Source organism: Lepus europaeus, chromosome 2, assembly GCF_033115175.1.
Source record: "Lepus europaeus isolate LE1 chromosome 2, mLepTim1.pri, whole genome shotgun sequence".
In the NCBI taxonomy this organism is placed as follows: Eukaryota; Metazoa; Chordata; class Mammalia; order Lagomorpha; family Leporidae; genus Lepus; species Lepus europaeus.
In genome coordinates, this window is record NC_084828.1 from 93,434,080 (window position 1) to 93,461,826 (window position 27,747).

Here is a 27,747-nt window from a genome sequence, read left to right on the forward strand (position 1 = left end):
TTTTAAGATTTTTACTTTTTTCGGGAGGTAGTTACAGAGACATAGAAAGGTCTTCCATCCACTGGCTCCCTCCCCAAATGGCCACAAGGGCAGGAGCCAGGAGCTTCTTCCGGGTCTCCCACATGGGGCAGGGGTCCAGGCACTTGGGCCATCTTCCACTGCTTTCCCAGGCCACAGCAGAGAGCAGGGTCGGAAGAGGAGCAGCTGGGACTTGAACTGGCGCCTACATGGGATGCCGGCGCCTCAGGCAGAGGCTTAGCCTGCTCCACCACAGCCCGGCACCCACACCTTCTTCACCCGGCTTTCGCCGTCTCCCCAAGGGAGTTTTCTGAGCCCACCTTGACCCGACAGGCGACAGCATGTCCAGCCGCATTCCGTGAACTGACAAGTGCCCACTGCCGGCTGGACGCCGGGCAAAGCAGATAAAGGAGTACACTCCAGGCCGTCCTGGGCCTCCCGGACCACGGCTCCCACGCCCACGTCGCCCCTCTGATGGGCTCACGCCCAGCCCAGCGCCGGCAGAGCGATGTGACAGGTGCTTGCTGGGGCGGCACCGCAGCCTGGAGACGGCAGGGCCGGGGGAAGCGGGAACCACGAGGGGACTGGCGGAGGGAAGCAGGCCTGCCCGACACTGAGCGAGCCGCACAGGGAGGGGTCTGCCAGGCAAGTGGACGGCCAGCGGGCGAGAGGCCACCGGCACAGGCGGGACACGGACCCGCGTCCAGAGGCAAAGAGCAAGAGAGCGCGCCCACCCACCCCGAGCTGGTTTCCTCCCCAAGAGCCCCTGCAGCTGGGGCTGAGCCAGGCCCAAGCTGAGAAGGGAGGCCCCTGGGTCCCCCGCGCGGACGGCAGAGACCCAGGTATCCGAGCCACGCCTGCTACCCCAGGGTGCACGCTAGCAGCCTGGCACCAGCTGGGAGGTGGGGGCCTCACAGGCCACGGCGGGGCCCCAGGCGGTGCTCGCGCGAACCCATCCTGCTTCCCGAGCCACACCCGGCGCCTGCACGCAGGAGCAGCCGCTGAACCCCAACTCTTCCCGCCCCCAGCGCGGCCCCGCGGGGCAGCCCCCGGGGCTGGACCCCCGGCCACAGCCTCCCATGCCCGCGTCCAGCCAAGGCCCGGCGCCTTCTCGGCCTCAGGCACCGCTGGGGAGACCCAGGTCTGACCGGAGGGCGCACAGCGTGGGCACTGGCGCTCCCGGGCCGAGCCGCTCTCCCGGCGCCGGTGCAGACGGTCGCACCCTACGCCCACGCGAGGACAGGCTCATCTCGAGACGGCCGCAGCCCCCAGAGCCCCGGCAACAGCCTATAATACATTTTTTAAAATAAAAAGTTCTACTTTACCAAAAAAGAAATTAAGGTCCATGTACCATGAAGGTAAAATAGTGTAAATTTGCATTGAACCATGGTAGCAGAATATATAAGGTATAAAAGCTATTAGGAATATGAAGATAATAAATAAAACTACAGTTAAGGGGAGATTTTATTTTGACTCTCAGAATTTAGCTAATCACATGGATAAATCCTGTTAGAAAAAAAGGATCTGAATTGGAATAACACTGTGAACAGGCTTAATTATGTAAAAATTTCAGTCACATTTTACTTTTTTGCCTATGGAATGTGAACAAATTTATACTCAGCCCCCAAAAGAATCTTGGCATATTCCAAAAGTATCATCCATTACCTCATTATCTTAGCCAGTAAAAAACTCAAATCAATAATAACCAAAAAACACTTTGAAATGAAAATACTCTAAATTCACCAAGAAAGCAAAATAAATTATGGATTTAGATTGGAACACAATTACTAGTTTTGTTAGTTAGGGTTCTCCAGAAAAGCAGAACCAGTAGGATAGAGGAGATTTACCATAGCAGTTGGCTCATACAGTTCTGAAGACCGAGAAGTCCAAGTTGGAGAACCATCAAAGCTGGTGGTATGCCTGAGGCTGAGGCTAAAGATCTGAGAACTGGCAGGGCTGGGAGTGAGGGGCACACAGTCATAAATTCTGGAGTCAGAGTTCCCAGGTCAGGGGCTGTGATGTCTAAGGACAAGAAAAGATGAAAGTTTCAGCTTAAGGAGACAGAGGGAATTCTCCCTTCTCCTTTTTGTTCTAGTGGAGCTCTCAACAGATTGGATGATGCCTGCCCACTTTGGGGAGGGTGCTCTTCTCCTGATTGAAATGCTAATCTGTTCTGGAAATACATGTTTACCAGCTATTTGGGCATCTCTTAACACACTAAAGTTGACATAAAATTAACTATCACAGAACATCGTTTTGAAGCTGTGGAAGCAACTCAAAACCAAGCTCTAAAAAAGATAAAACTTTAAATACTTTTTTCATTATTTCCCACATCTTTTATTAAGGCATCATTTCTGTGATCAAAAAGAGATCTTAAGTGTACTACTGCTCAGTGAGTTTTGACCAGTATATATGTTCATGCAAACACTGTTGCAATCAAAATAACAGTATTTCTTGACACTCTAAGCATTCCCTTTATTTTACCCTATTACCATTTTTCTATTTCTTTCACAATAGATTAAGTCATTGTCTATTTTTAAAGTTCTGTACAGTATGTACTCTATTGTGTCATTCTGTTCATCATGCTTCTGAGATTTACCCATATGTGTATCAGTAGCTTTTTTTAAAGATTAATTTGAGAGACCAGCACTGTGGTACAGTAGGTTAATCCTCTGCCTATGGCACTGTCATCCCATATGGGCGCCGGTTCGAATCCTGGCTGCTCCTCTTCCGATCCAGCTCTCTGCTATGGCCTGGGAAAGCAGTAGAAGATGGCCCGAGTCCTTGGGCCCCTGCACCCACATGGGAGACCAGGAGGAGGCCTCGGATCAGTGCAGCTCCGGCCGCTGCGGCCATTTGTGGAGTGAACCAACAGAAGGAAGACCTTTCTCTCTGTCTCTCCCTCTCGCTGTCTGTAACTCTACTTCTCAAATAAAAATAAATAAAATCTTAAAAAGATTAATTTATTTGAAAGGAAGTGTAACAAAGAGCTTCCATCTGATGTTTCACTCCCAAAAAGGTCACAACAGCCAGGACTGGTTTAGGCTGAAGCCGAGAACCAGGAAATCCATCCTGGTCTTCCACATGAGTGGCAGGAACTCGAGTACTTGACCCCATCGTATACTGTTTCCCAGGCACCTAAGCAAGGAGCTGCATTGGAAACAGAGTAGCCAGGACTCAAACCACTTTAAAAAAAATTTTTTTTTTAATTTTAATTTTATTTTATTTATTTATTTGAAAGTCAGAGTTCCAGAGAGAGAGAGAGGTCTCCCATCCGATGGTTCACTCCCCAGATGGCCACAGCGGCCAGAGCTGCGCCGATCCAAAGCCAGGAAATTTTTCTGGGTCTCCCATACGGGTGCAGGGGCCCATGGACTTGAGCCATCTTCTACTGCTTTCTCAGGCCATAGCAGAGAGCTGGATCAGAAGTGGAGCAGCCAGGTCTCGAATCGGTGCCCATATGGGATGCCAGTGCTTCAGGCCAGGGCTTTAACCCTCTGCTCCACAGCGCCGGCCCCTCAAACCACTTCTTAAAAGAGATGTGCCCAACCCAAGTGGTAGTTTAATGCAATAATAATAATAACTTGGAAGAGTTACAGAGAAACGTGGAGAGACATAGATATTCCATCCACTGATTCCCCAAATGGCTGCAATGGCTGGAGCTGGGCCCATCTGAAACCAGGAGCCAAAATCCTTTTCTGGGTCTCCCATGTGGGTGCAGGGCCCAAGCACTTGAGCCATCCTCCACTGTCTTCCCAGGTCACCAGCAGGGAGCTGAATTGCAAGTGGAGCAGCTAGGACTCTGGTCCAATCCACTAAGCCACAGCGCTAGCCCCTAAATGTATGCTTGTAAGAAGTGGACAAACAACTTGATAAAGTGGCTGTAACTTTCCCATATGTCATGTGGGACAGTTCCAGTTGCTCTACATCTTTACCAGCATGGAAGAACATCATTCTTTGCCATTTTAGCAATTTTTGTGAGTGTGAAATGATATTATAGTTTTAATTTTCAAAGACTCCAAAGCAGATTATGCCATGGCTGTTATTTCTGGTCTGTGATCATGGCTTCTTTACTTACTGTGTGACTGTGGTAAAAGTTGCTGAGCTTCATTTCCTCTAAGACAGAATTAAAATCCATCCTGTAAAGGTGATGAAGAGATTGACTTGGGAGTGCCACAGATACATACACATGCTTTCTACTGTTCCTGGAGCTGAGTAATGCACACTTAGAGACCGACAGATGACACTTACTGTGGAATATGTTAATTTCTATATTTTTCGCAAATATTTTATTGCAACATAGTCCTACCTATTTCATACTGTAATAGCAGAGTTGAGAAATTGCACTAAAGATTGTGTGGTGCGGAGCTGGCACTGTGGCGTAGTGGGTAAAGCCGCCTCCTGCAGTGCTGACATCCCATGTGGGCTCCGGTTCGAGTCCTGGCTTCTCCACTTCCGATCCAGCTCTCTGCTATGGGCTGGGAAAGCAGTAGAAGATGGTCCAAAGTCCTTGGGCCCCTGCAGCTGCGTGGGAGACCCAGAAGAAGCTCTTGGCTCCTAACTTTGGATAGGCACAGTTCCGGCTGTTGCAGCCAATTGGAGAGTGAACCAGTAGATGGAAGACCGACCGACCTCTCTGCATCTCCTCTGTGTAACTCTGACTTTCAAGTAAATAAATAAATCTTAAAAAAAGTTTCTGTGGTGTGCAAAGCCAAAACTGCTTATGACATTTACAAAAGAGTTTGCAGAGATTTGATTTAGACTGCTATGACAGTTGTTGGGTGGTTCTCTAGTACTAAAATGCCACGCCTGCATCTAGCCAAGAACACTATTAACTTGCCCTCCTCTTAAATCTGGTCCTGTCTGGATTTGAATTTCATGTTTAAACATTATATATACATTTGAGAGCACTGTGGATTCAACTGCTTTAAAAACAAATGGCCTGTTTCTTTGAAGACCCTGCTGCCAAGTAGTAATTTTCAGTGCATTCGTATACTTGCTCTGTATGAGTATTGGGGTAAAGGAACATGAGTAGGTTAAAGATCATGGAATTTAGAGCTTGTTAGAAAGGTGCATGAATGCCTAACACCTCATATAGTTTTGATTAATAAAAATTTCTTGGATAACCTCTGGTTTTTGGGACATAACTTGAATGTAGATGAGGAATACATTAGGCCTGTTATTAGCTTCTGTCCGTTTTGTTTCTGCAGGCAGCTCCTGGGGGACAGGCATCTCTAATGAAAATATCTGATAGTTCCTTGAAGTCTGTGCCCGCTGCCTCACAACTCTCCAAGCCTGGAACCACGATGCTCAGAGTAGCAGGAGGAGTCATCACAGCTGCTGCATCCCCAGCCATGGCCCTTTCAGCAAATGGTCCTGCTCAGCAGGCAAGTTCTAGCATAACCGTTGAAAATCATCATGAAACATGAAAGAAGGCCTTTTTAAAAAAACTGAAATGTTGCTCCTTTTTAAAAATTGGAAAATTTACATAGTGTAAAATCCACCATTTTATAATGTATACCTCAGTGGTTTGTATTGTATTCACAGAGTGGCGCAGCTATCATTATCATCATCTAGAGACCCCATACCATTAGCAGTCATTCCCCAGTTCTCTCTTCTGTCAGCCATAGGCAACCACTCATCTTTCTTTGTGAATTTGCTTATTCTGAACATTTCATATAAATATACAGCAGGTGGCCTTTTATGTCTGATTTCTTTTTCTTTGAATTACATTTTCAAGGTTTTGTCCATGTTGTAACAATCATTAATAATGCCAATCCTTTTTACAACTGAATGTTAGTTGGATTTATAGATATACCACAGTTTGTTTATCCATTTATTAGTTGATAGACATCTAGGTTATTTTCTACTTTTTGGCTTATGAATAATGCTTCTAGGAATATGTATATACAAGTCTCTGTATAAACATATGTTTTCATTTCACTTGGCTGTGTACCTAAGAATGAAGTTTCTGAATCGTGTGGTAACTCTTTGTTTAGCATTTGAGGAACTACCAAGCTCTTCCCAAATGACTGCACAGTTTAGATTTCCATCAGCCATGTACAAATTTCCCTCCTCCTTCTGGATATGCAGTGGTATCTTGTTATGGGTGTTGTTTGTTTTAAGGAATCATTGTTAAATGTGTGGCATATTTTCTGAATTTGTGGACTGTGGTCTCATTTTTTAATGTAGTTTTCTTTTTTATGTTTGTGGTTTCTCTTTTCCTTTAATCTTTACTTTCACTTTTAAAGTTTTATTTGATCTTCCATCCAAGCAAGATGTGGGCTATGTTGAAGCCAGGAGCTCAGAACTCAATCCGGATCTCCAACATGGGTAGCAGAGACCCAGATACTTGAGCTTCCTAGTATGTATGTTAGCAGGGAACTATCAGAAGCAGAAGAACTGATACCAGACCAGGCACTGGAATCCCAGGCGGCATCTTAACTACTGTGCCAGATACCCGCCCTCTCTTTGTGGTTTTGGTTTGCAGTTCCCTAATAGCTGATGATACTGAGCATCTTTTTTTTTTTTTTTTTTTTTTTTTTGACAGGCAGAGTGGACAGTGAGAGAGAGACAGAGAGAAAGGTCTTCCTTTGCCATTGGTTCACCCTCCAATGGCCGCCGCAGCCGGCGCGCTGCGGCCAGTGTACCGCGCTGATCTGATGGCAGGAGCCAGGTGCTTCTCCTGGTCTCCCATGGGGTGCAGGGCCCAAGGACTTGGGCCATCCTCCACTGCACTCCCTGGCCACAGCAGAGAGCTGGCCTGGAAGAGGGGCAACCGGGACAGGATCGGTGCCCCAACCGGGACTAGAACCTGGTGTGCCGGCACCGCAAGGCGAAGGATTAGCCTATTGAGCCGCGGCGCCGGCCGATACTGAGCATCTTTCCATGTCCTTATTGGCCATTTGCATATCTTTGAAGAAACGTCCATTCAGATCCTTTGCCCATTTTCACTGGACTCTTTATTATTGAATTGTAGGAGATCTTATAACAGTTTGTAAAAATTTTCTCCTACTGTGAGTTGTCATTTCACTTTTTTGATGGTATCCTTTGAAACAGAAGATTTTTTTTTTTTTAATTATTTATTTATTTGAAGGAGTTAGAGAGAGGGAAAGACAGAGAAAGATTTTGTATCCACTGGTTCACTCTCAAAATGGCTGCAGTGGCCAGGGCTGGGCCAGGCCAAAGCCAGAAGCCAGGAGCCAGAGCTTCATCTGGGTCTCCCACATGTGTGCAGGGGCCCAACGTATCTTCAGCTGCTTTTTAGGCACATTAGCAGAGAGCAGGATTGGAAGTGGAACAGCCAGGTCTTGAATTGGGATGGTGGCGCTGTAGATGGCAGCTTAACCCATTGTGCCAAAGTGCTGGCCCCAAAACACAAAAGTTTTTTTGTTTTTTTTTTTTTTAATATTTTATTTATTTATTTGAGAAGCAGAGTTACAGACAGAGAGAGAGGCAGAGACAAAGGTCTTCCATACACTGATTCACTCCCCAAACCACAATGGCTGAAGCTGGGCCAATCTGAAGCCAGGAGCCAGGAGCTCTTCAGTAGGGACCCAAGCACTTGGCTATCTTCCACTGCTTTCCCAGGCCATAAACAGAGAGCTGGATCAGAAGAGCAGCAGCCAGAACATGAACTAGTACTCATATGGGATGCCAGCACTGCAGGCAGAGCCTTAACCCATTACACCACAGCGCTGGCCCCAAAAGTTTTAACTTTAATGAAGTCCAATTTACTTCTTTTTCTTTTATTGTTCTCATGGTGTCATATCTAAGAATACAAGATCATAACATTTAAGCCTACATTTTCTTCTGAGATTTGTATAGTTTTATATCTTACATGTAGGGCTTTGGTTCATTTTTCATTAATTTTTGCTCATGATATAAGTTGGAGGCCACACTAATTATGTATGTAACCAGTTAGTCCAGCAGCATTTGTTGAAGGTTATTTCCCCTCTGGGTCATCTTGGAGCTCAGGGAATTTTATGATCTGACTTTGCTTATTTCTGAAGCTTCATTTCCTAACTGCTTTGGTCACCAGTCATACACTTTGCAAATCCTTGAACACACCATGATTTTTCACGCCCTTCTGGCTTTCTGTACCCTCTCTGCCAAGAAACACTCTTAACATTTCTCTCTTTCTCTAGAAGATTCTGAAGCTCTTCCCTGTACCCTTCGTTCCCCTCTAGAGACAGAAGCAGTGACTTTGTTCTCAGCTGCACACTTTGGGGACTGTTTCCTCCTTGATGGCTTTTGTCTCTGAGCCCTAGCATTTCAGACTATGCCTGCCATGTGGTAGATGTTTGTTGAATGAAGTGACAGACTTAAAACCATTTATGTGAGTTCTCAATACAGGCCATTTTATCTCATTTTTACATTCGGAGAATCTGTCTTCCTACTTTTTTAGTGTTGACACAGCCTTTTATAAAGTGAGACAATAGGTGGTAAATTTTTTTTTAATTGGTTACCTTATGAATATTTCTTTGTATGTAAATTTTTTAACTTTCCTAGTTCATAAAATCTAAAAGCATAGAAACCACTGAATTAGAAAAACGGTCATTTTTAAATGGTATGACATTTAGTAGATAGGTAATAACAGCTAAGAGGTAATATCACTGAGTGTGCTATGTGGGAGTCATTGTTCTAATTACATTACACTGCTTTCTTACTGTCTTTATTTGTGGCCTCGTGGGTGAGCAGGCGGAAGGAACAGCTCCAGGTTCGTCAGCTTCTATCAGTTCTGTAATGAAAACATCTGGGCAGCAGCAGGTGTGTGTGAGCCAGGCGACTGTGGGAACCTGCAAGGCTGCCACCCCCACCGTCGTCAGTGCCACATCCCTGGTGTCTACACCAAACCCCATCTCTGGGAAAGCCACAGTATCCGGTCAGTTGTATCATGATATTATTTTTCTCTCTTTTTCTCTTTGAGTTAGAGTATTTTCGGAGGATATTACATAATATTTGGTATAATTATTAACAAATAATTAACCTAGCAACATTTTTTCATAAAGCTGCTTTTTAGGTAAATTATTGTTGTTTAAAAGATTCATTTATTTATTTGAAAGAATTACAGAGAGGAGGGAGAGACGAGAGAGATCTTCTTGTGGTTCACTCCCCAAGTGGCTACAGCAGCCAGGCCATAGCCAAGAGCCAGGAGCTTTTTCTGGGTCTCCCAAGTGGATACGGGGGCCCAAGCACTTGGCCCGTCCTCTGCTGCTTTCCCAAGCCCCTTCGCAGTAAGCTGGATGGGAAGTAGAGCAGCTGAGACTTCAGATGGCACCCATATGAGATGCCGGCACTGCAGATAGTGGCTTAACCCCCTGTGCCACAGCACTAGCCTCAAATTGTTATTTATAATTATATAAAGTTTTAAGCTGGAGACCTCAAATTTATCATTTAAAAGTTATTTCTCAGAGGCAGGCGTTCTACATATCAGTCAAGATGCTGCTTGGGATGCTTGTATCCAATACCAGAGTGCTTGGGTTGGAGTCACCGCTCCTCTGCTTCTGACTTCAGCTTCCTGCGAACGTGCACCCTGGGAGGCAGCAGGTGACAGCTCAAGTATTTGAGTCCCTGCAACCCATATGGGATCCCCAGAATGAGTTCCCAGGTTCTGGGTTTGGCCTGGCCCAAACTCTGCTGCTTCAGGCATTAGGGGAGTGAACCGGTGTATGAAAAATCTCTCTGTGTGTCTGTGTCTCTGCCTTTCAAATAAATAATTTTTTAATTGTTAGTAATTTTTCAGTGATACAATAAACTGTGGCCACTGGCACCCTATTGCTGTTGTCATAATTTGTGGACAGCTGAGAGTCTGTTCTCCGTAGGAAACAAACAACTCCCTCCTTTCCTTCCTTCTTCCCTCCCTCCATTTCTTCTTTCTTCCCTTCCCTTTACCTTCTTCCTTAACAGTTTTGAATGGAATTCATAAAATATAACCATATGTTTCTTTGCTTTCAAAAGATATATATGAACTTTGATGACTCCAAATCATGATCTTTTTAAAAAAGTTTTTTTTTTTTTATTTGAAAGCCAGAGCAACAGACTGGGAGGGACAGAGATCTTCCATCCATTGTCTCCACAGGGCTGGGCCAGGCAGAAACCAGGATCCAGGAACTCCATCCTGATCTCCCATATGGCTGGCAGCAGCTCAAGTACTTGGGCCATTTTCTGCTGCCTTCCCAGGCACATTAGCAGAGAGCTAGATAGGAAGTAGAGCAGCTAGAACTTGAACTGATGCTGTGATACGGGATGCCAACATTGTAAGCAGTGGCTTAACTTTACACTGTGCCTTGAGGCCAGCCCCCTCAAGTCATGATTTTTTTTTTTTTTTTAAGATTTTATTTATTTATTTGAGAGGCAGAGTTACAAGGAGAGGCAGAGACAGGCAGAAAGATCTTCCATCCACTGTTTGACTCCCCAAATGGTTGCAACGGCAGGAGCTAGCCCACTCCAAAGCCAGGAGCTTCTTCTGGTCTCCCACATGGTTGCAGGGGCCCAAGCAGTTGGGCTATCTTCCCAGGCCATAAGCAGAGAGCTGGATCAGAAGAGGAGCAGTGAGGACATGAACTGGTGTCTGTATGGGATGCTGGTGCTGCAGACAGAGGTTTAGCCTAATACACTACACTGCCTGCCCCAAGTCATGGTGTGGTTTTTTTTGTTGTTGGTTTTTGTTTTTTTTGTTTTTTTTTTTTGACAGGCAGAGTGGACAGTGAGAGAGAGACAGAGAGAAAGGTCTTGCTTTTGCCGTTGGTTCACCCTCCAATGGCCGCCGCAGTAGCAAGCTGCGGCCGGCGCACCGCGCTGTTCCGATGGCAGGAGCCAGGTGCTTCTCCTGGTCTCCCATGGGGTGCAGGGCCCAAACACTTGGGCCATCCTCCACTGCACTCCCTGGCCACAGCAGAGAGCTGGCCTGGAAGAGGGGCAACCAGGACAGGATCGGTGCCCCGACCGGGACTAGAACCCGGTGTGCCGGCACCGCAAGGCGGAGGATTAGCCTGTTGAGCCACGGCGCCAGCCAAGTCATGGTTTTTAACATGGTAGTGTTAGAGAGTGATATCCTTGGTCCGGCAAGATACACATGGCAGGCACTTCAAAGAGGTCATGAAAATGGAATTAAAAGATAAGTTCAGGGGCCGGTACTGTGGCATAGCAGGTAAAGCCACTGCCTGCAGTGCCAGCATCCCATATGGGTGCCGGTTCAAGTCCCAGCTGCTCCACTTCTGATCCAGCTCTCTGCTATGGCCTGGGAAAGCAGTAGAAAATGGCTCAAGTCTTTGGGTTCCTGAACCTGCGTGGGAGACATGGAGGAAGCTCCTGGCTCCTGACTTTGGATCAGCCCAGCTCTGGCCATTGTGACCATTTGGGGAGTGAACCAGCAGATGGAAGACTTCTCTCTCTGTCTCTTTGTCTCTGCCTCTCTGTAACTCTCTGCCTTTCAAATAAATAAATAATAATCTTTATTTAAAAATAAAAGGTTCATGGATTTTGAAATCATTTTTCTTTTTGTTTGTTTTGAGAAATAGACAGTTGGAGAGAATACTCCCATCTGCTGGTTAACTCCCCAGATCATAATGGCCCCAGGCTGGTGGCCAAAGCCCAAAAATGCAGGTCTCCCATATGAGTGGCAGGGACACTACTACCTGAGCCATCACAACTACCTTCCTGGGTACACATTAGCAGCAAGCTGAAATTGGGAGTAGAGCCAAGACTGGGACCTGGTGCTACTGTATGGGATGCATGTTTTAATTGCATTTTCCATGAACTTTTTGAAGTACCCTCATGTGATAGCTTTGCTCCCACACTAAATGCCCCCATAAAAGTGTGCCTTTTACTTCTTTGAATAATAGCATAAGTCTTGAGGCCAGATTGCCTTAGTTGAAGTTACTTGCTTCAGTTTCCTGCCTATAAAATGAAGTTGGTAATTGTCGTATTGCCCTCACAAAGTTGAAAGGTTTCAGCGTATAGATGTATAGAACACTGGCTGGCATATAAAGGCCATTGTATAAATAAATGCTGCCATAATCTTGTCAATGTCACCATTTTTTTTTGTTGTTCCTTAATCCTTATTTGCAATTCTAAAATTCAAAATACTGGGAAAACCAAAGGTTTTATATTCCATAACTAATTTTAGCACACAACAGCTTATTTATACCACCTAATATAAATATTTCTGTAATTTTGCCACAGAAATACTGATGTGTTGGATTACATCATGCTGTCCCAGATATGAGGGGGACTGATATAATATGTATGGTTTTGTTTTTGTTTTTCTACAATTCAGTATAGACAGATACTTCTGTAAAATGCTGCAGAGTGTCACAGCAATGTCAAACTGTCCCATAGTTTTCTAAACATTCTTAATTTCTGTGTTATCTTGTTGCAAATTGATAGCAACCAGTTCATCAGCTGGCACTGGTCTACAGAAAAAACTGAGTATCACTAAGAGAAAGCCACACACACACACACACACACGTACATATATCTTTCTTTGAGAGACCATGGATGTTGTTATCACTGCATTCTGTACATGGCTCCAAAACAGCCCTTGTATCTTGTGTGCTTTCTGGATGGAGAACAGAAGATTAAGGCTGATAATATTTTTGCCGTCATTCCCAGCTCCCATTTTCTAGTACAGGGAGGTCTTGTTTCTACTGAATGTTTTGTTGGCAGCCTTTTGTTAGGCCTTGAGTAGTAATTGTAGAGACATGAGGAATTGTTATTATAATTATTGAGTGCCTTCCCCTGCTGCTTTTTTTTAATCAATTTTTTATTGCAATAAATGAAATTTCCTTGCTGTGAATTCTGGTTTCCTAAAATGCTGTTGATGAAGCTTTCTATATAATTTCATGAAAGAATTAAGCTATTCCCTACTGATTACCAGCACTTTAAAGTTTTTTTGTGCAATTATAAACTTTGAAATAGGGTCATCATTGTGATGGAAACAGAGTGAGCAAGGGAGAGAGAAAAACAGATGAGGCAGAATGTGTAGGCCTTTATAGGTGATTTTAAGAACTCAACTTTTTCTAGGGCTGGGCAGGGGAGCCAGTGAAGAGTTTAAGCTATGGAGTAGCATGTTTTGCTTTGAAAAGGAATGGCATCCATGGATACAAACTGTGGGGTGCCAAGTGGTAGCTTGGAGTGGACTACAAAAGAAACTCAGTGATGTGTCAGGAAACTTCCAGCGGACTGAAAGGAAGCAGAACAAAGTGAGAAGAAAAGATCCAAGAAATAAAAACAAAAAACTTCCCAGATTTCAGGGCATGAACTTCCACATTCAAAAAATAGTATCCAAACACAGCAAATGGAAACGACCTACCTCCGGGTGCTATTTGTTCAGGAAATCACGTCACTGGGGACAAGTGCTCTTAAACGCTGTCCGAAAAAGAGATAGAAATTTCCAGAAATTACATTATCTTTGAACTTTTCAGTAGCAGTGCAAGAAGCTAAGCACACTGTTTTTTGGGGGAGGAACACTTTTGTCATTCTAGAAAAACAATCAGCAAATCTACAGAGCATACTGAATTGTAAAATACTGCAGTGGGAGTTCACAGGCTGTAGTGAACTGCAGGGTATTCAGAGAGCTTGAGGCAAGGGGAAGTTTGTGTTGTTTTGTGTTTTAAGATTATTTGAAAGGCAAAGTGACAGAGAGACAGAGAGATCTTCCATCTGCTGGTTCACTCCCCAAATGGCCCTAACAGGCCATAGCCAGAAACCACGAACTCCCTTCTGGTTTCCCCATGGGACACAGGGGCCCAAGTACTTGGGTCATCACCCACTGCCTTCCCAGGTGCGTTAACAGGGAGCTGGATTGAAAGTGGAACAGCCAAGATTCAAACTGGCATTCCAGGATTCCAGGATGCCAGTGTCACAAGGAGCAGTTTAACCTGCTGCATGCCACACTAGCCCCAAGGGGAGATTTTTAAAGGCAGACCCAGGCTTACATCAGATATTGTGAAGCAGTAATCTTTGTCCACAATGATTAATAACCAGGGTGACAGTAGTTCTAGTTGAACAGACAGTTGCTGGGCAGATGTCTGTAGAGATGCTTTTTATATTTAAAAAAAAAAAAAAAAGTGGCCTTTCTACAAGCATGCGATTCTGTCATTTGTGATAGTTACTGTCAGCCAGTCATGCATGAGAATGCCCTTCGTAACCTCCCAGCTTTATGTAATTTTTATTAGGATTAACCAAGAGAGTGACAACTTTCATACTTTTTTTTTTTTTCCAAGATTTATTTATTTAATTGAAAGGTCGAGTTACAGAAAGGGAGAGGCAGAGGCAGAGAGAGATCTATCCATTGGTTCACTCCCCAGATGGTCACAACAGCTGGGTCTGGGCCAGGCAGGATCCAGAAGTCAGGAGCCAGAAACTGCTTCTGGACTTCCCACGTGGGTGCAGGGGCCCAAGCACTTGGACTATCTTCCACGGTTTTCCCAGGCACGTTAGCAGAGAGCTGTATTCGAAGTGGAGCAGCCAGGACTCGGACTGGCACCCACATGGGATGATGGTGTCTCAGGCAGAGCCTTTACCCGCTATGCCACATCACCAGCCCTTTTCACACTTTCAAGTTAGAATTCTTTAGTCAGAGAAATCATTACTGAATGAGGGTAGAAAGATTTTTTTGACGGGCAGAGTTTCAAATGTGTTTCCTGTGCACCCTATCCAAAGATACTACTGAATTGTATGTGTTACAAAAAGTAAAGAAGTGTAAATCAAGAAAAAAGAAAGCAGAATATCTGATGTAGAAGGAAGGTAAAGGGAGTTCCCAGGGTAACAGGGAAAGGACAGTCATACGATAAGAACTTTGTGGCAGGCCTAGAAAGCAAGGTCAGAGCAGGTCAGAGATACCTCATCTAAAACAAGCCTGTGGGCGGCGCTGTGGCATAGCAGGGAAAGCTGCCACCCATGCAGGCATCCCATATGGGCACCGATTCGAGTCCCAGCTGCTCCACTTCCGATCCAGCTCTCTGCTATGGCCTGGGAAAGCAGTAGAGAATGGCCCAAGTCCTTGGGCCCCTGCATCTGTGTGGGAGACCTGGAAGAAGCTCCTGGCTCCTGGCTTTGGATGGGCGCAGCTCCGTCTGGCCAACTGGGGAATGAACCAGCGGGTGGAAGACCTCTCTCTCTCTCTGCCTCTCCTCTCTCTCTCTCTGTAACTCTGACTTTCAAATAAATAAATAAATATTTTTTTAAAAATCCTGTAAGTTGTGTGGGAGAAAGAAAACTAAGCAAATGAAAGGAGGGAAGTTGCTTACCTCAGAAGATAAAATATAATCATACTATACTGCTTTACAGAGAACAATTCTGGATTATACAGAAAACACAATGTAAGTGCCTTAAAAGGCTCATCTACTCTAGTAAGTCAGAGATAAATGGATCAAGGCCTGCAACATCAGTATTCTTTTAAGCCTTTTATACTTTTATGTACAATTGAATAGCATATAATATTCTGAGAAAAAGAATTTTTAAAATATGAAAAAACCAGTTGCTCTGTTTCCCAAAGGCATGTCTCAGCAAATACTTAACTAACTTGACTGATTTAATATTCCCCTGTTCCAAGGAAAGATCTTGTTTACTTAAGTTCATGTTCTAATAACTTAAATAAAATTTTAAAATTTAAAAAGTCGTGTTATAGAAAATATTTCTTATGAACCAATTGCTTTCCAGGGTTAGGGTTAGGGTTAGGGTTACCTAACCTGTCTCAAGGTACCTGCTGTTTTAATAGTTGTTACGTTTTAACATGTTTCTATTGTTGATATCATATGTGCTCTTCCACAGTGGGACCCTTTGTGATTTTGTTATTGGCCCTCTGCCTAGACTAGTTTTGTAATACAAATCGAAGTTTGGAATAACCTTTAAAATAAAGTGAGAGAGACTGACCCTTTATATATATATATATATATATATATATATATATATATATATATATATATATATAAAAGAATAGCATCTGATGTTTGAAATATAAGGACCACGCAGAGGTAGGAAATTGTAAGGTAAAATGTGAATTCACATTGAAGTGTTGGATATGTAGCAACAGTGTGGAGGTACAGACAGGTTGGGACCAGAGTAAAATGAGCCCTGAATGCTTTGAGCTAGTTTCAGAAGTATTCCTTGGGGAGCCAGGATAAATTTTTAAATAGTAGAGTGACAGTTTTCTATATCAAAATACAAAATTTTGTATCATTATATCACAGCTATGTGCGGAACAAATTGTCATAGAAAACACATGGAGGCCGGCGCCGTGGCTCAAGCTAATCCTCCACCTAGCAGCACCGGCACACCAGGTTCTAGTCCCGGTTGGGGCGCCGGATTCTGTCCCGGTTGCCCTCTTCCAGGCCAGCTCTCTGCTCTGGCCTGGGAGTGCAGAGGAGGATGGTCCAAGTGCTTGGGCCCTGCACCCCATGGGAGCCCAGGAGAAGCACCTGGCTCCTGCCTTCGGATCAGCGCCAGTGCGCCGGCCGCAGTGCGCCAGCTGGGGCGGCCATTGGAGGGTGAACCAACGGCAAAGGAAGACCTTTCTCTCTGTCTCTCTCTCTCTCACTGTCCACTCTGCCTGTCAAAAAAAAAAAAAACACATGGAAAAGAACTATCTCAAAATGTTAATATTGATTAGCTTTGCAGTAGGACTTTGGGTGATGTTTTCCTCTTTGAGTTCTACTTTTTCCTCAATTTCTGTGTCACTTTTATTATTGTGGGTTTAGAACACTTTTTTTTTATAGTGTTACATATTGTTTATTTTAGCTTTTTAAACAAGATTTATGTATTTGAAAGGCAGAGCAACAGAGAGATGGTATACAGAGAGAAATAGTTTTCAAATGGCCACAATGGCAAAGGACTAGGCCAGGCCAAAGCCAGGAGCCAGGAACTCCATCCAGGTGTCCCAAATGGGTGGCAGGGGTCCAGTTACCTTTGCCATCTTCTGCTGCTCTCCCAGGAATACTAGCAGGGAGCTAGATTGGAAGCAGAGCTGCCAGGAATCAAACCAGCTATCCACTATGGTAGCTTAACCTGAAGAAACACAACACCAGCCCCTCTAAGGACATTTTAAAAATAAATCATGTTGTCACATCAGTGATCCATTGTGAAATCTACAGCTCTTCTTGCCTCGTGCTTCCAGGTCTTTATTTATTAAAAAGGTCAATGTTTAGGAACTTCCTCCTGTGAGAAAATATGAGTATCAAAGTGGGCAGAAAACTTTCAGAAAGCATCTGATCTTCAACCTGGTCTTGTCTTCCAACTTCGTCTAGGGTTGTTAAAGATTCACTCCAGCCAGTCCAATCCCCAGCAGGCTGTCCTGACGATTCCTAGCCAGCTCAAACCACTCAGTGTAAACACATCTGGAGGCGTGCAGACTATTCTGATGCCTGTGAATAAAGGTGAGTCCTCATCCACGGGCCTGCCATGCTGTGGTCATCCCTAGGTCCATCTGGGGAGGAAATGCCATCTTCTGTCTAGTGCGTGCTCTTACCTGTAAATCCTGCCCCTCAGCACTGTGGTGCTTTAAGACGCGTTGAACCCTGTGCTACCAGTTCCAGGGCAGAAAGTCCATTGATTTCTAAATAGCCACTTATTTCTGAAGTTGAGTCGAGGGGAAACAGTTTAAGCACTGATAAGAGTTTGGGTTCATTGGATTTTATTTTCTTAGTTTAGTGACAGTCTCCTGTTTACACAGTTCAGGATACAACTCTGTTACCCTAGTATTAAGACTAATAGCGCAGAGCATCAGATCTGTTTTTAAAAAGAACCTTTCTGTTCCTGCTCTGCGGTTGTATGGGTACTGTCAGTCTAATCTAGGGCTGTCACTTGGGGGATAGATTTTCCTCGTTAGAAATAATTTCTTTATTTGTTACATCCCCCTCCTTTTTTTTCCCCCTTCAGTGGTTCAGTCATTTTCTACCAACAAATCACCTACCATTCTGCCTGTAGCTGCGCCAACTCCAGTCATCCCCAGCTCTGCTCCAGCAGCTGTGGCAAAAGGTATGTAGTATCCCACAGTACTTTTGTCTAGTTTTGTGCAGGACACTGCTGTAGTCTGAGTTCTTTGAATTTTCAACATCCATCCATCAATCCCTTGGCAAATATCTACTGAACACCTGTATTGTAAACTTGACAGTGAGAGAAATACACTGACATATAAAACATCATTTCTGCCTTCCGAGAATGTATAATCAGGTTGATGACAGCAGTAGCAATGATTGATAAAAACAAGATTGGTGATATGGAAAATGCTGAAATATTATAGTCTAGGATTTCTGATCAGGGTTGTCAGGAGAAGTGGAGGAGGGTAGGACTTTGTACAGGACATGGATTATAACCTGGACTTCAAAGGAGTGGGACTTTTTTTTAAGATTTTTTTATTTATTTGAAAGAGTTACACAGAGAAGAGGAGGCAGAGAGAGAGGTCTTCCATCTGCTGGTTTACTCCCCAATTGGCCACAATGGCCGGAGCTGCACCAATCCGAAGCCAGGAGCTTCTTCTGGATCTCCCACGTGGGTGCAGGGGCCCAAGGACTTCGGCCATCTTCTACTGCTTTCCCAGGTCATAACAGAGAGCTGGATTGGAAGTGGAGTAGCCAGGACTTGAACCAGCACCCATATGGGATGCCTGCACTGCAGGCCGTGGCTTTACCTGCAGCGCCACAGCACCTGCCCCGAGGAGTGGAACTTTTTTAGCTGTGGGAGGTAAAGGGTTTTGTCAGATAAAGGGAGCGGTGGAGGCAAACTCAGGGCTTGTTGGGGAAGTAGACCAATTAGAGGGATTGATTTCAGAAGTATAGTTGTGTGGTACGGAGCTCTAGGCAGGGGCCAGGTTTCTGTCTGGGGGAGATCTTCCTGACCACATATCAAGATCACGCAGGATGTTAATCCTGCACCTGCAGTGCCAGCATTCCATATGGGTGCTGGTTTGAGTCCCAGCTGCTCCTCTTATGATCCAGCTCTCTGCTGTGACCTGGGAAAGCAGTAGAGAATGGCCCAGGTCCTTGGGCCCCTGTACCCACGTGGGAGACCCAGAAGAAGCTCTAGCCGTTGTGGCCAATTGGGGAGTGAACCAGTGCATGGGAGATCTCTCTGTCTCTCTGCCTCTCCTTCTCTCTCCGTGTAACTCTGACTTTCAAATAAATAAATGATTTTTTTTAAAAAAAGAAAGATCGATTCCATCTACTGGTTCACTCCCCAAGTGACCACAATTGCCCTGGCTAAGCCAGGCCTAAGCCAGGAACCAGGCACTTCATCTGGTTCTCACATGGGTGGCAGGGACCCAAGCACTTAGGCCATCTTCTGCTGCTTTTCCCAGGCTGTTAGCAGGGAGCTGGATCAGAAGTAGAACAACTGGGACTCGAAGCAGCACCTAATAGGGATGCTGGCTTTTCATGCAGTGGCTTTACCCACTATGCCACAACACCAGCCCCTACCCCAAGATATCATCTGGGGGACCTGGAACCAATCCCTTATAAATACCATAGGACAAATGTATTAAAAACCTGATGTGATCAGCTTGGAAATTTCCAAATACTATGGATCTGATTTTGTTTTTTTCCTTGAGTCTCAGAACACTAAGACAATGCTACAAGTTGATAAATTTAGCTGGAGAGAAGATAAGGAAAAGGTCATAACTAAATTTAGAACAAGCTGGCCTAGTATTTTAGTATGGCATTATTCAGGGATTGAAGGGTACAGTATCCACATAGCATCATGTGTAGCCCTTTAAGAAATATCTAAAACACCATTTTATTGTCCCCCGCCTTGTCTTGTGCATGGAGTTGCACCCACCCCAGCTAACAGCTCTTCCCTTGTCTGCTGACTGTGTGAGGGGTGGTGATTGGAGCCATCTCAGCCTCGTGGCTCCGTCCCTGCTGCAGCTGGAGTGGCAGTTTCTCACTGAGCTTCAGTGGAGCTTTGTTACTGCTGCACGTGTCTTTCCCCCGGAACTCTGACAGCTCTCTCTTTGTTGCTCTTCCCTTGTAGTGAAGACTGAACCCGAAACACCTGGGCCCAGCTGCCTCTCACAGGAGGGTCAGACAGCAGTGAAAACAGAAGAAAGTTCTGAGCTGGGAAACTATGTCATTAAGTAATTACTTCAGTCCTTCCTAAAGGAGTTCTGCTTTAGGTGTTTGTGTGGTGCTTTGTAAAATCCCTGCCTGTGACAGCCAAGTGTGTGTGGAATTGAGCCCCTGGAGGGGGCACCGTCTGCCCTTCTGCATTGAGCAAGTGCATTGCTGCAAGGCTGAGGAGGAGGCTCCATTGTATAAGGAGGTGTCCACGCAGCTACTTCATAGGCCATGCACGCTCACTGCCTTAAAAATGCCTCCGGGTATTTGCCAGTTTCCAAGTCAGAAAATCCCCTCTGGCAAGTACTTTGAACTGTCTAAACTGCTAAACACAGTGAATGGAAGTAGCTTCTGTAGCAACAGCTGGAGGTATGAAGTACCCCAGCCTTGACACAGGTACTCATGTGCTAGCGTTCCCTGCTGTAGCAGTGATCCCACTGCAGAAAGATTGCCTGGCTATTTAGTTTTCACATAGATAACATCAGATGTCTTATATTTGCATGCTTTGCCATTCCTAGGGTCTCATCTATTTAGCCTTGACGTTTTCTTTTTAAGCATAGAACACTCTTGCTTTATAAAGAGGGCTCTCAGGAAGGAAAGGCATAACCAGTACAATGGTTTTAAATTATAGTTCCCTCAAAAAGGAGAAATACATAAACAGATCAATGTGTGTGTGTGTGTGTGTACACTTTAAAAGCGTGTGGAAGATCAAATTAAAAATAATAAGTTTATTTTGGTGCAAAAATTTGAAGTTCATGCATATAGGGTATCTTCAAGAAGTTTGTGAAAAATGTATTATGAAAAAATCTACACATAGCTTTGGGTTTCAGGGGGCCAAAATAAACATCTTTTAATTTCACTTTTCATAAACTTTTTGAAGCACCTTTGTATGGCTAGAAACTGCTATGTGTATTTAATTTATGACCTTAATTTTCTTTTATCCTCAGGATAGACCATTTAGAGACTATCCAGCAACTCTTAACAGCAATAGTAAAGAAGATTCCATTAATCACTGCAAAAAGTAAGACAATTATACTGGATATGTGGATACATTGTTTTGAAAGCTGGGAACTACTTAGGATAGTGAGTGGACTGAAATCACCTAGTATTGTAAATCGGTACTGATGTAGCTTTTACTTTACGAGGTGTTAGCTGGAGACACAGCTCATTTGTGAGGGTTTTTGAATTTACAGTCTCTTAGTCATCCAGTTAAGCTTTCATTGTTTTTGCTGTGTTTGATCTGTAGGAGTATTTTACATTTATTTTTGCATGTAAATCATACATTTTGTATATAATTAAAACTGCGTTGGTTTTTAAAAGTTTTTTAGTAAGGAAACAGTTAGCATCTCCCTGCAGTGTACCAGACCCAAGGCAGACTTGCCTTTTTCACTGTCTACTTGATAAATGTCTCTTGTGTGATAAGTTTTGTCATTCTCCATTGTGCAGAGGAGAAAACCAAGGATAAGTAAGGTTAAATAACTTGCTCAGGATCACGCAGCTGTGGGTCCTGAGGCAGGATGCAACCCAACTCTTATTGTTTCCCGACTGTTAGTCAGTATCACTCGCTTGGTGGAAATGCATGATTTGCAGGACCTCCCAAACTGAAGTCTGCCGGGTCAGTGTTAGTAAGGTTGAATAATTTGGGCCAGAATCAACAGCCCTTCCAGTGGGTGCTTTGGCGTGTGTTCCTGGGCAAGGTGACCAGGGATGCTTACAGGGAAGGTGGGAAGCAGATAATCCTGTCACGTGCATGCATGGGGACATAAAAATAACAGGCCAGGTACAGACCACCCTGCTAGTTATTTCCAACTGTAGTAGCAGAGGAATGATCCTCGTTCCTTCTCAGCTGAAGTGTAAGAGGTCATCTTGAGGTAACTCTGAAATTTCAGTGACCGTTTTCTAGCCCAACAGAATGAGATTCAGAAACACCTCTGTGTCTCTCTCCCATTTAGTTACAGAATATGAGAGCTAAGAGACTGTTCAGAAACCACCTTTCCCCACTTTCATTGTGCAGCTGAGAAACCTAAAGCCCAGCCAGGAGCTGGGGCTCGCTCCAGGCCACCTCGGGCGTTAGTGGCCAGGCCCGGCTCCTGGTAGAGTTGTGTTTCCATTGATTTCCGTGGCTTCGTGCAGTAGATCGCCTTCTCTGCTAAAGAAGTCAGCTTCCCAAGGAAGGGTGCTGGTTTGAGGCCACACAAGTGAGTTGTCTCTCTCCTAAGGAGAAGCCTTTCTGGGTTCTGCTGCATCTGAACGGCACGGTGGGAAACATGCCCAGTGGAGGTCTGAGGGAGCTGTAGGCCGTGCGTCCCAGCAGCTCTCTTCAGGGTGCCGGGTGTGTGCATTCTAGGTGAAGATGCCAGCTGCTTTTCTGCGAAATCCGTGGAGCAGTATTACAGCTGGAACATCGGCAAAAGGAGAGCTGCTGAGGTAAGGCCCCAGCAGTAGGCCTTGTGGGGAGAAAGCCGGAACACCTGTGCCTCCCGGCCCCCCCGAACCTGCACTGTGGAAAGGTGGGGACGCTTGGCAGCACAGGGTGCTAAAATACTGGTGGTAGAATATTTCCCTTAGTTAAAAACCTCAATCTTCCGGGCCAGGGCCGCGGCTCACTAGGCTAATCCTCCGCCTGTGGCACCGGCACACCGGGTTCTAGTCCCGGTTGCCCCTCTTCCAGGCCAGCTCTCTGCTGTGGCCCAGGAAGGCTGTGGAGCATGGCCCAAGTCCTTGGGCCCCCTGCACCCGCATGGGAGACCAGGAGGAGGCTCCTGGCTTCGGATCGGCGCAACACCGACCGTAGCGGCCATTTTGGGGGGTGAACCAACGGAAGGAAGACCTTTCTCTCTGTCTCTCTCTCACTCACTGTCCAACTCTGCCTGTAAAAAAAAAAAAACCTTACTCCAGATCCCTAGCTTTTGCAAGGCCTGTCTTCTTAATCGTGCATTGATAGAAATATGCCTTGCATTTTCAAAAGTTTTTTAAATGATTTTTTAAAAATTGTTAAAATAAACTTAAGTATCTGTGGAGTACTTACAGTGTAGCAGTAAGCATTGTCAGGTACAGTGAGGTTATGGGATGGGGAAGTAGCACGCACACAGGCCTGCCTGGGAGCCAGGAAAAGTCAGTGTGTTTGGTTTGGGGAAGGAGAAGAAGTGGGATATTAGGTAAAAAGCCTTTTTAAAGACCAAACCTAGTCGTCTCCATTTTACTTTATGCGCCTATAGCAACTCTTTGACTTTGTTGTGGTTGTTTTTTAAAGACTGGGACTATCACAGATTTTTTTTCCTTAGGAAAAATTCTAATAAGTTAGCACAGTGATTTGCAGTTGTGTGATTTGCTTCTGTATGCAGCTGTTAAGTTGAAGGACTGATTGTGGTCCAAAAAACCTTTTTTTAAGTGGCAAAGAGCATTGACAATGCGAAAAGTCTTACAAGAAATACTGGAGAAGAATCTGAGATTTCACCACCTGACTCCTCTTAAAACCAAGCACATTGCTCACTGGTGTCGCTGCCATGGCTACACCCCACCAGACCCTGAGAGCCTGAGGCACGATGGGGACTCCATTGAGGACGTGCTGACCCAGATCGACAGTGAGCCTGGTGAGCTTGGGTAGAGTGCTCTGAGCAGCCCTGACAGCCTGGTGGGCATTTGCTGTTGAGCACATTCGGGTCCCCATTGCTCTTTCCTTCTGTGGAGGTGGAGGGACTTGGGAACTTGGAGGAGCTGCCATGGAGAATAGGAGCCTCACCCCCACCCTCAGGACTGCATAGTTCCCACAGAAGTGTTTGCACCCACATACTTCAAGTGTTGTAACCATGGCAGGAATGTTCTGGTTTGTGCATCCAGTAGGCACACACCACCTCAGCACTGTTTCTTCTTTCAAGGCTCCTAAGCCGCCTCCTTTCCTCCACATAGAAGTGGCTTCCCCTTCTTTTGTGACCTTGGGAATCCCCCTAGGCAGGTCTGCCCTGATTCTGGGACACAGGGCTGTGTCTTCTGTGATTGCCTCTAGACCTAGCTAGGAGGTACGCCAGCTTGTGTTGGAGGCACATGTGAACAGCTAACAGTTTTGCAGGTAAAGGCTTTGAGTGTCTTAGGATAAACAGACAGCTAGTGCATGGTGGCAGGGGTAAGGGGTTTTTTAGGGAAAGGTAACATCTGTGTTGCCTTGGAGAATGTGAAAGGTTGTCTTCTCCCCGCCTCTCAGTATGAAGGAACCTGGAGCACAGAGCTGGGGCCTTGTGAGACGGGCTAAGTCCTGTTCACAAGAGCTTCTAGAGCCCCCCTGCAGGGTGACCCTTCCTGTCTCTGATCTGAAGCTGGTCTTCGTGTCATTAGCATGAGGGTCTGCCTGACTTTACAGAGCAGAGGCTTTGCTGGTCCCGGATGTAAAGCACAGTCCTCCACATACACCAGGCTCTGTGGATTTGTTAGAGCCCAGTCAAGAAAACAGAGAGGCCAGGAGCTGAGCACTCTGCCACCGTCTTGCTAGGTGCTGTTATGCCCTCCTCATGCCCTGTCGGGGGAGCAGCTGCTCCCGCTCTGCAGTGCGCACTCTGCTGGGCTCTGAGTCCCTTTACTGGAGACTTGGTGCACGGTGCGCCCTGGAGTGTCCACAGTGCTTCTCTCTGAGCAGCAGGAAGATGGGTAATTCTGACTGTGACTTCTGAGTTTGGCAGACTTGAAAGATGAAGAAAAGTCAGTTAGCATTGGTACTCAGGAGGTGGGGTATGGCTGTCTTTTGGTGATGGAAGCCAGAATTGTGTGCTCTCTGGTCTTAGATGTCAGTCTCCTCACATTTATCACACAGGATGGAAGATACCTGTCTTGGCCCTTCTGTGCTTCATGAAGTCCTAGTTCTCATCATTGTAGATCCATAGCCTTTTAGAACTGGGTAGCAAGAAGGTGAGCTCCCTAGATACTTCAGCAGAGCCCTTGCTCAGACTTCCAGTCTATGGAGAATAGCTTCCCGTGGTCACCACGGCTGTCCTGAGACTGCTGACCTCTCATTTAGAGTGCCCGTCGTCATTCTCCTCTGCTGACAACCTCTGCCGCAAACTGGAGGACCTGCAGCAGTTTCAGAAAAGAGAGCCGGAGAATGAGGAGGAGGTGGACATCCTTACCCTCTCCGAGCCGCTGAAGACGAACATCAAAAAGGAGCACGAGGAGAAACAAGAAGAAATGAAATTCTACCTGCCACCAACGCCGGGGTCTGAGTTCATTGCCGACGTCGCACAGAAGGTAGGGGCAGAGGCCTGTGCTGGCGCTCAGTCACTTACCAGGTGTGGGCGCTGGCCTGCTAAACCCGGATGTGCTCTCGGGCTCCCAGCTGCCGCGTCAAGACCCTGGGGCATGTGAAAAGGCTGCTTGCCGCACACAGACGTGAAGCAGCACCGGCTAGGCGGTAGCCAGTTGGTTACTTTTCATCTCCTTTGCTGTTTTCTGTGTGGGCAAAGCCCTTTTCCCTCACAAGGCATTTCGCAGTCTTTCCTTGATGTTGCCCTAGCTCCCCTGTGCCCTGCCCGCAGTGTCCACGTGGCTTACACCACCCTGCTACTCAGGAGGGAATGATTCATCCACTCCTGAGAAAACCCAGCGGCACCTGTGCCACCGCCACCAGCTGCTCAGGACCCAAGTGCCCGAAGTGAAAGAGAGTTTGCTGTCCCTCGCAGGCTGAGCTGAAAAGGGCAGCGCGTGCATCGCCCACACCTCCTGCACACAGGCCTCCAGTCTGAGCCAGTCTTCCCAAGTGGGGGCCTGCTGTCAGGATTCACGGCACATCCCAGCCAGTTCCTCTCACGGAGGAGATCTGGGCGTAAACAGAGTTGAGCAGCATTGTAAATAGCCAGAAGCAAGGGAAGACAAGCAGCCATCTCTTTTTGGTGGAGCTTCCCTGCGCGTTTTGTCTGCAGTGTTTGTGGGGCCCCTCCACTAACCAGGCATGTCTGTGGGTATGGAGAAGTCGGCCTGTTGGGTGAGAGGCTGTTCGCCACGGGGCCTAGTAGCGTTGTTCTGCTTCTCCAGATTGGGATCGTCCTGCAGCCTGTGGAGCTCCACAAGAACGTGTACGCCTCGGTGCTGGAGGACATGATCTTGAAGGTGGGTGCCCCCTGGCAGCAGAGGGACCTCCAGCTGCTGCCGTGGCCGTCAGAACTGAGGGCCGGGATGGTGGGAGCACAGGGTGTTATGAGTAAGGGACAAGTACCGAGAAAAGGAACAGAGGTGACTCGTTTTTAAATTTCTCATCTTACTCAGGCTTTAAATTTTCTTTTTTCCCTTCTGATTTCTTGAGAAAGAGAATGAGCCCCTCCTGTGCCTAAAATAGCCGAATCTAGACTGGGACCAGAGCCAGGGGCCAGAAACTCCATGCAGGTGCCCCACGTGTGTGGCAGGAACCCGTTTACCTAAGCCATCACCTTCCACTAGGGTGCACGTTAGAAGGGAGCTGGAGCCAGGAGTCAAACCCCGGGCACTCTAATGTTGGAGGCAGGCATTTAACTATTATGCTACATGTTCACTCCCTCTACTGTTTTTTTTTTGTTGTTTTTTTTTTTAAAGATTTATTTGAAAGAATTATAGAGAAGAAGAGACAGAGAGATCTTCCATCCTCTGGTTCACTCTCCAAATGGCCAGGGCTGGGTCAGACTGAAGCCAGGAGCCAGGACCCTGGAGCTTCTTCTGGGTCTCCCACATGGGTGCAGGGGCCCAAACAGTTGGGCCATCTTCTGCTACTTCCTAGGTGCATTAGTAGGGATCCGTATCAGAAGGGGAGCAGCCACGACTTAAACCAGCATCCATGTGGGATGCCAGTGGCTTAACCCAGTGTACCACAGTGTACCCACAGTGTCCCTCCCCCTCCAACACACACAATTTTTAAACATACTACCTATTTCTTCTGAGTATGGAGTCATCTGTGAGAGTTTTTTGCTCATGTCACTCAAGATGTTTTTTGGTGCCATTTCAGGTGCTCTGTAAGAATTGTTCTGTAGTGAATGTCCGTGCTCTCACTGTGGTAGGAAATTGCAGACAGCCACAACTGTGCCATGCCTTGGCAAGGGGCAGAAAAAGGCACCCATTCCTTACCCAGCCTGGTTTTTTTCCCTAGTAGATCTCTTCCCCCCATGTCAGGGATGCCTCTGTAACAACTCTCGCCTATTTTCCTTAAGAACCTGTCTGGTTAATGAAAACCACAAGTCCTCATTTCTCAGAATCGGTAGCCTCCATTTTTTTGTAGTCTGTTATTCCAGATCTTCCATTTTTGATGTTTAGATGCAGCTTTGAAAACACAGAGTGCGGGATGGGCTCACATGCACCCTTCCAGCTAGCAGTGAGTCGGCTGTGCTGAGAATAACAGCCTCTTTCCTCGCAGGCTACAGAGCAGCTGGTGAACGACATCCTGAGGCAGGCTCTGGCGGTTGGATACCAGACAGCATCTCACAACAGGTACTGTGACCACAGGAGTCGGTGATGCGAGTTACAGATGTGAGGTTACGGATTATTTTCTCAGTTTAATCGCCCATGAAGATGTATTTAAATCAGTCCAGCAGGAGGTGGATCAGTGCTCAGAGTCAGATGACGCAAGGGTTTGCTATGCTTCTGAGAACTGCTTGGTTGTGAAAGCTCAGCTTTGCCCAGAGGTCTGGACCGTCTGGTCATTACTTGACACACAGGGCTGGCTATTTGT

At 46.0% G+C, this 27,747-nt stretch overlaps 1 protein-coding gene across 2 annotated transcripts in view; it reads left to right on the forward strand.

Annotated features, from left to right (window-relative positions):
* The window catches only part of YEATS2 (YEATS domain containing 2), a 127,549-nt gene that overhangs the window by 96,850 nt on the left and 2,952 nt on the right, over positions 1 to 27,747 (forward strand). For both annotated transcript variants that reach the window (XM_062210413.1, XM_062210402.1), the window contains 11 exons: positions 5,229 to 5,405; positions 8,719 to 8,902; positions 17,268 to 17,396; positions 17,899 to 17,997; positions 19,987 to 20,089; positions 21,017 to 21,090; positions 22,417 to 22,496; positions 23,461 to 23,662; positions 25,078 to 25,304; positions 26,088 to 26,162; positions 27,433 to 27,506. In XM_062210413.1, the coding sequence (XP_062066397.1) occupies positions 5,229 to 5,405; positions 8,719 to 8,902; positions 17,268 to 17,396; positions 17,899 to 17,997; positions 19,987 to 20,089; positions 21,017 to 21,090; positions 22,417 to 22,496; positions 23,461 to 23,662; positions 25,078 to 25,304; positions 26,088 to 26,162; positions 27,433 to 27,506 (1,424 nt within the window). The remainder of the gene's footprint in view (positions 1 to 5,228; positions 5,406 to 8,718; positions 8,903 to 17,267; positions 17,397 to 17,898; positions 17,998 to 19,986; positions 20,090 to 21,016; positions 21,091 to 22,416; positions 22,497 to 23,460; positions 23,663 to 25,077; positions 25,305 to 26,087; positions 26,163 to 27,432; positions 27,507 to 27,747) is intronic.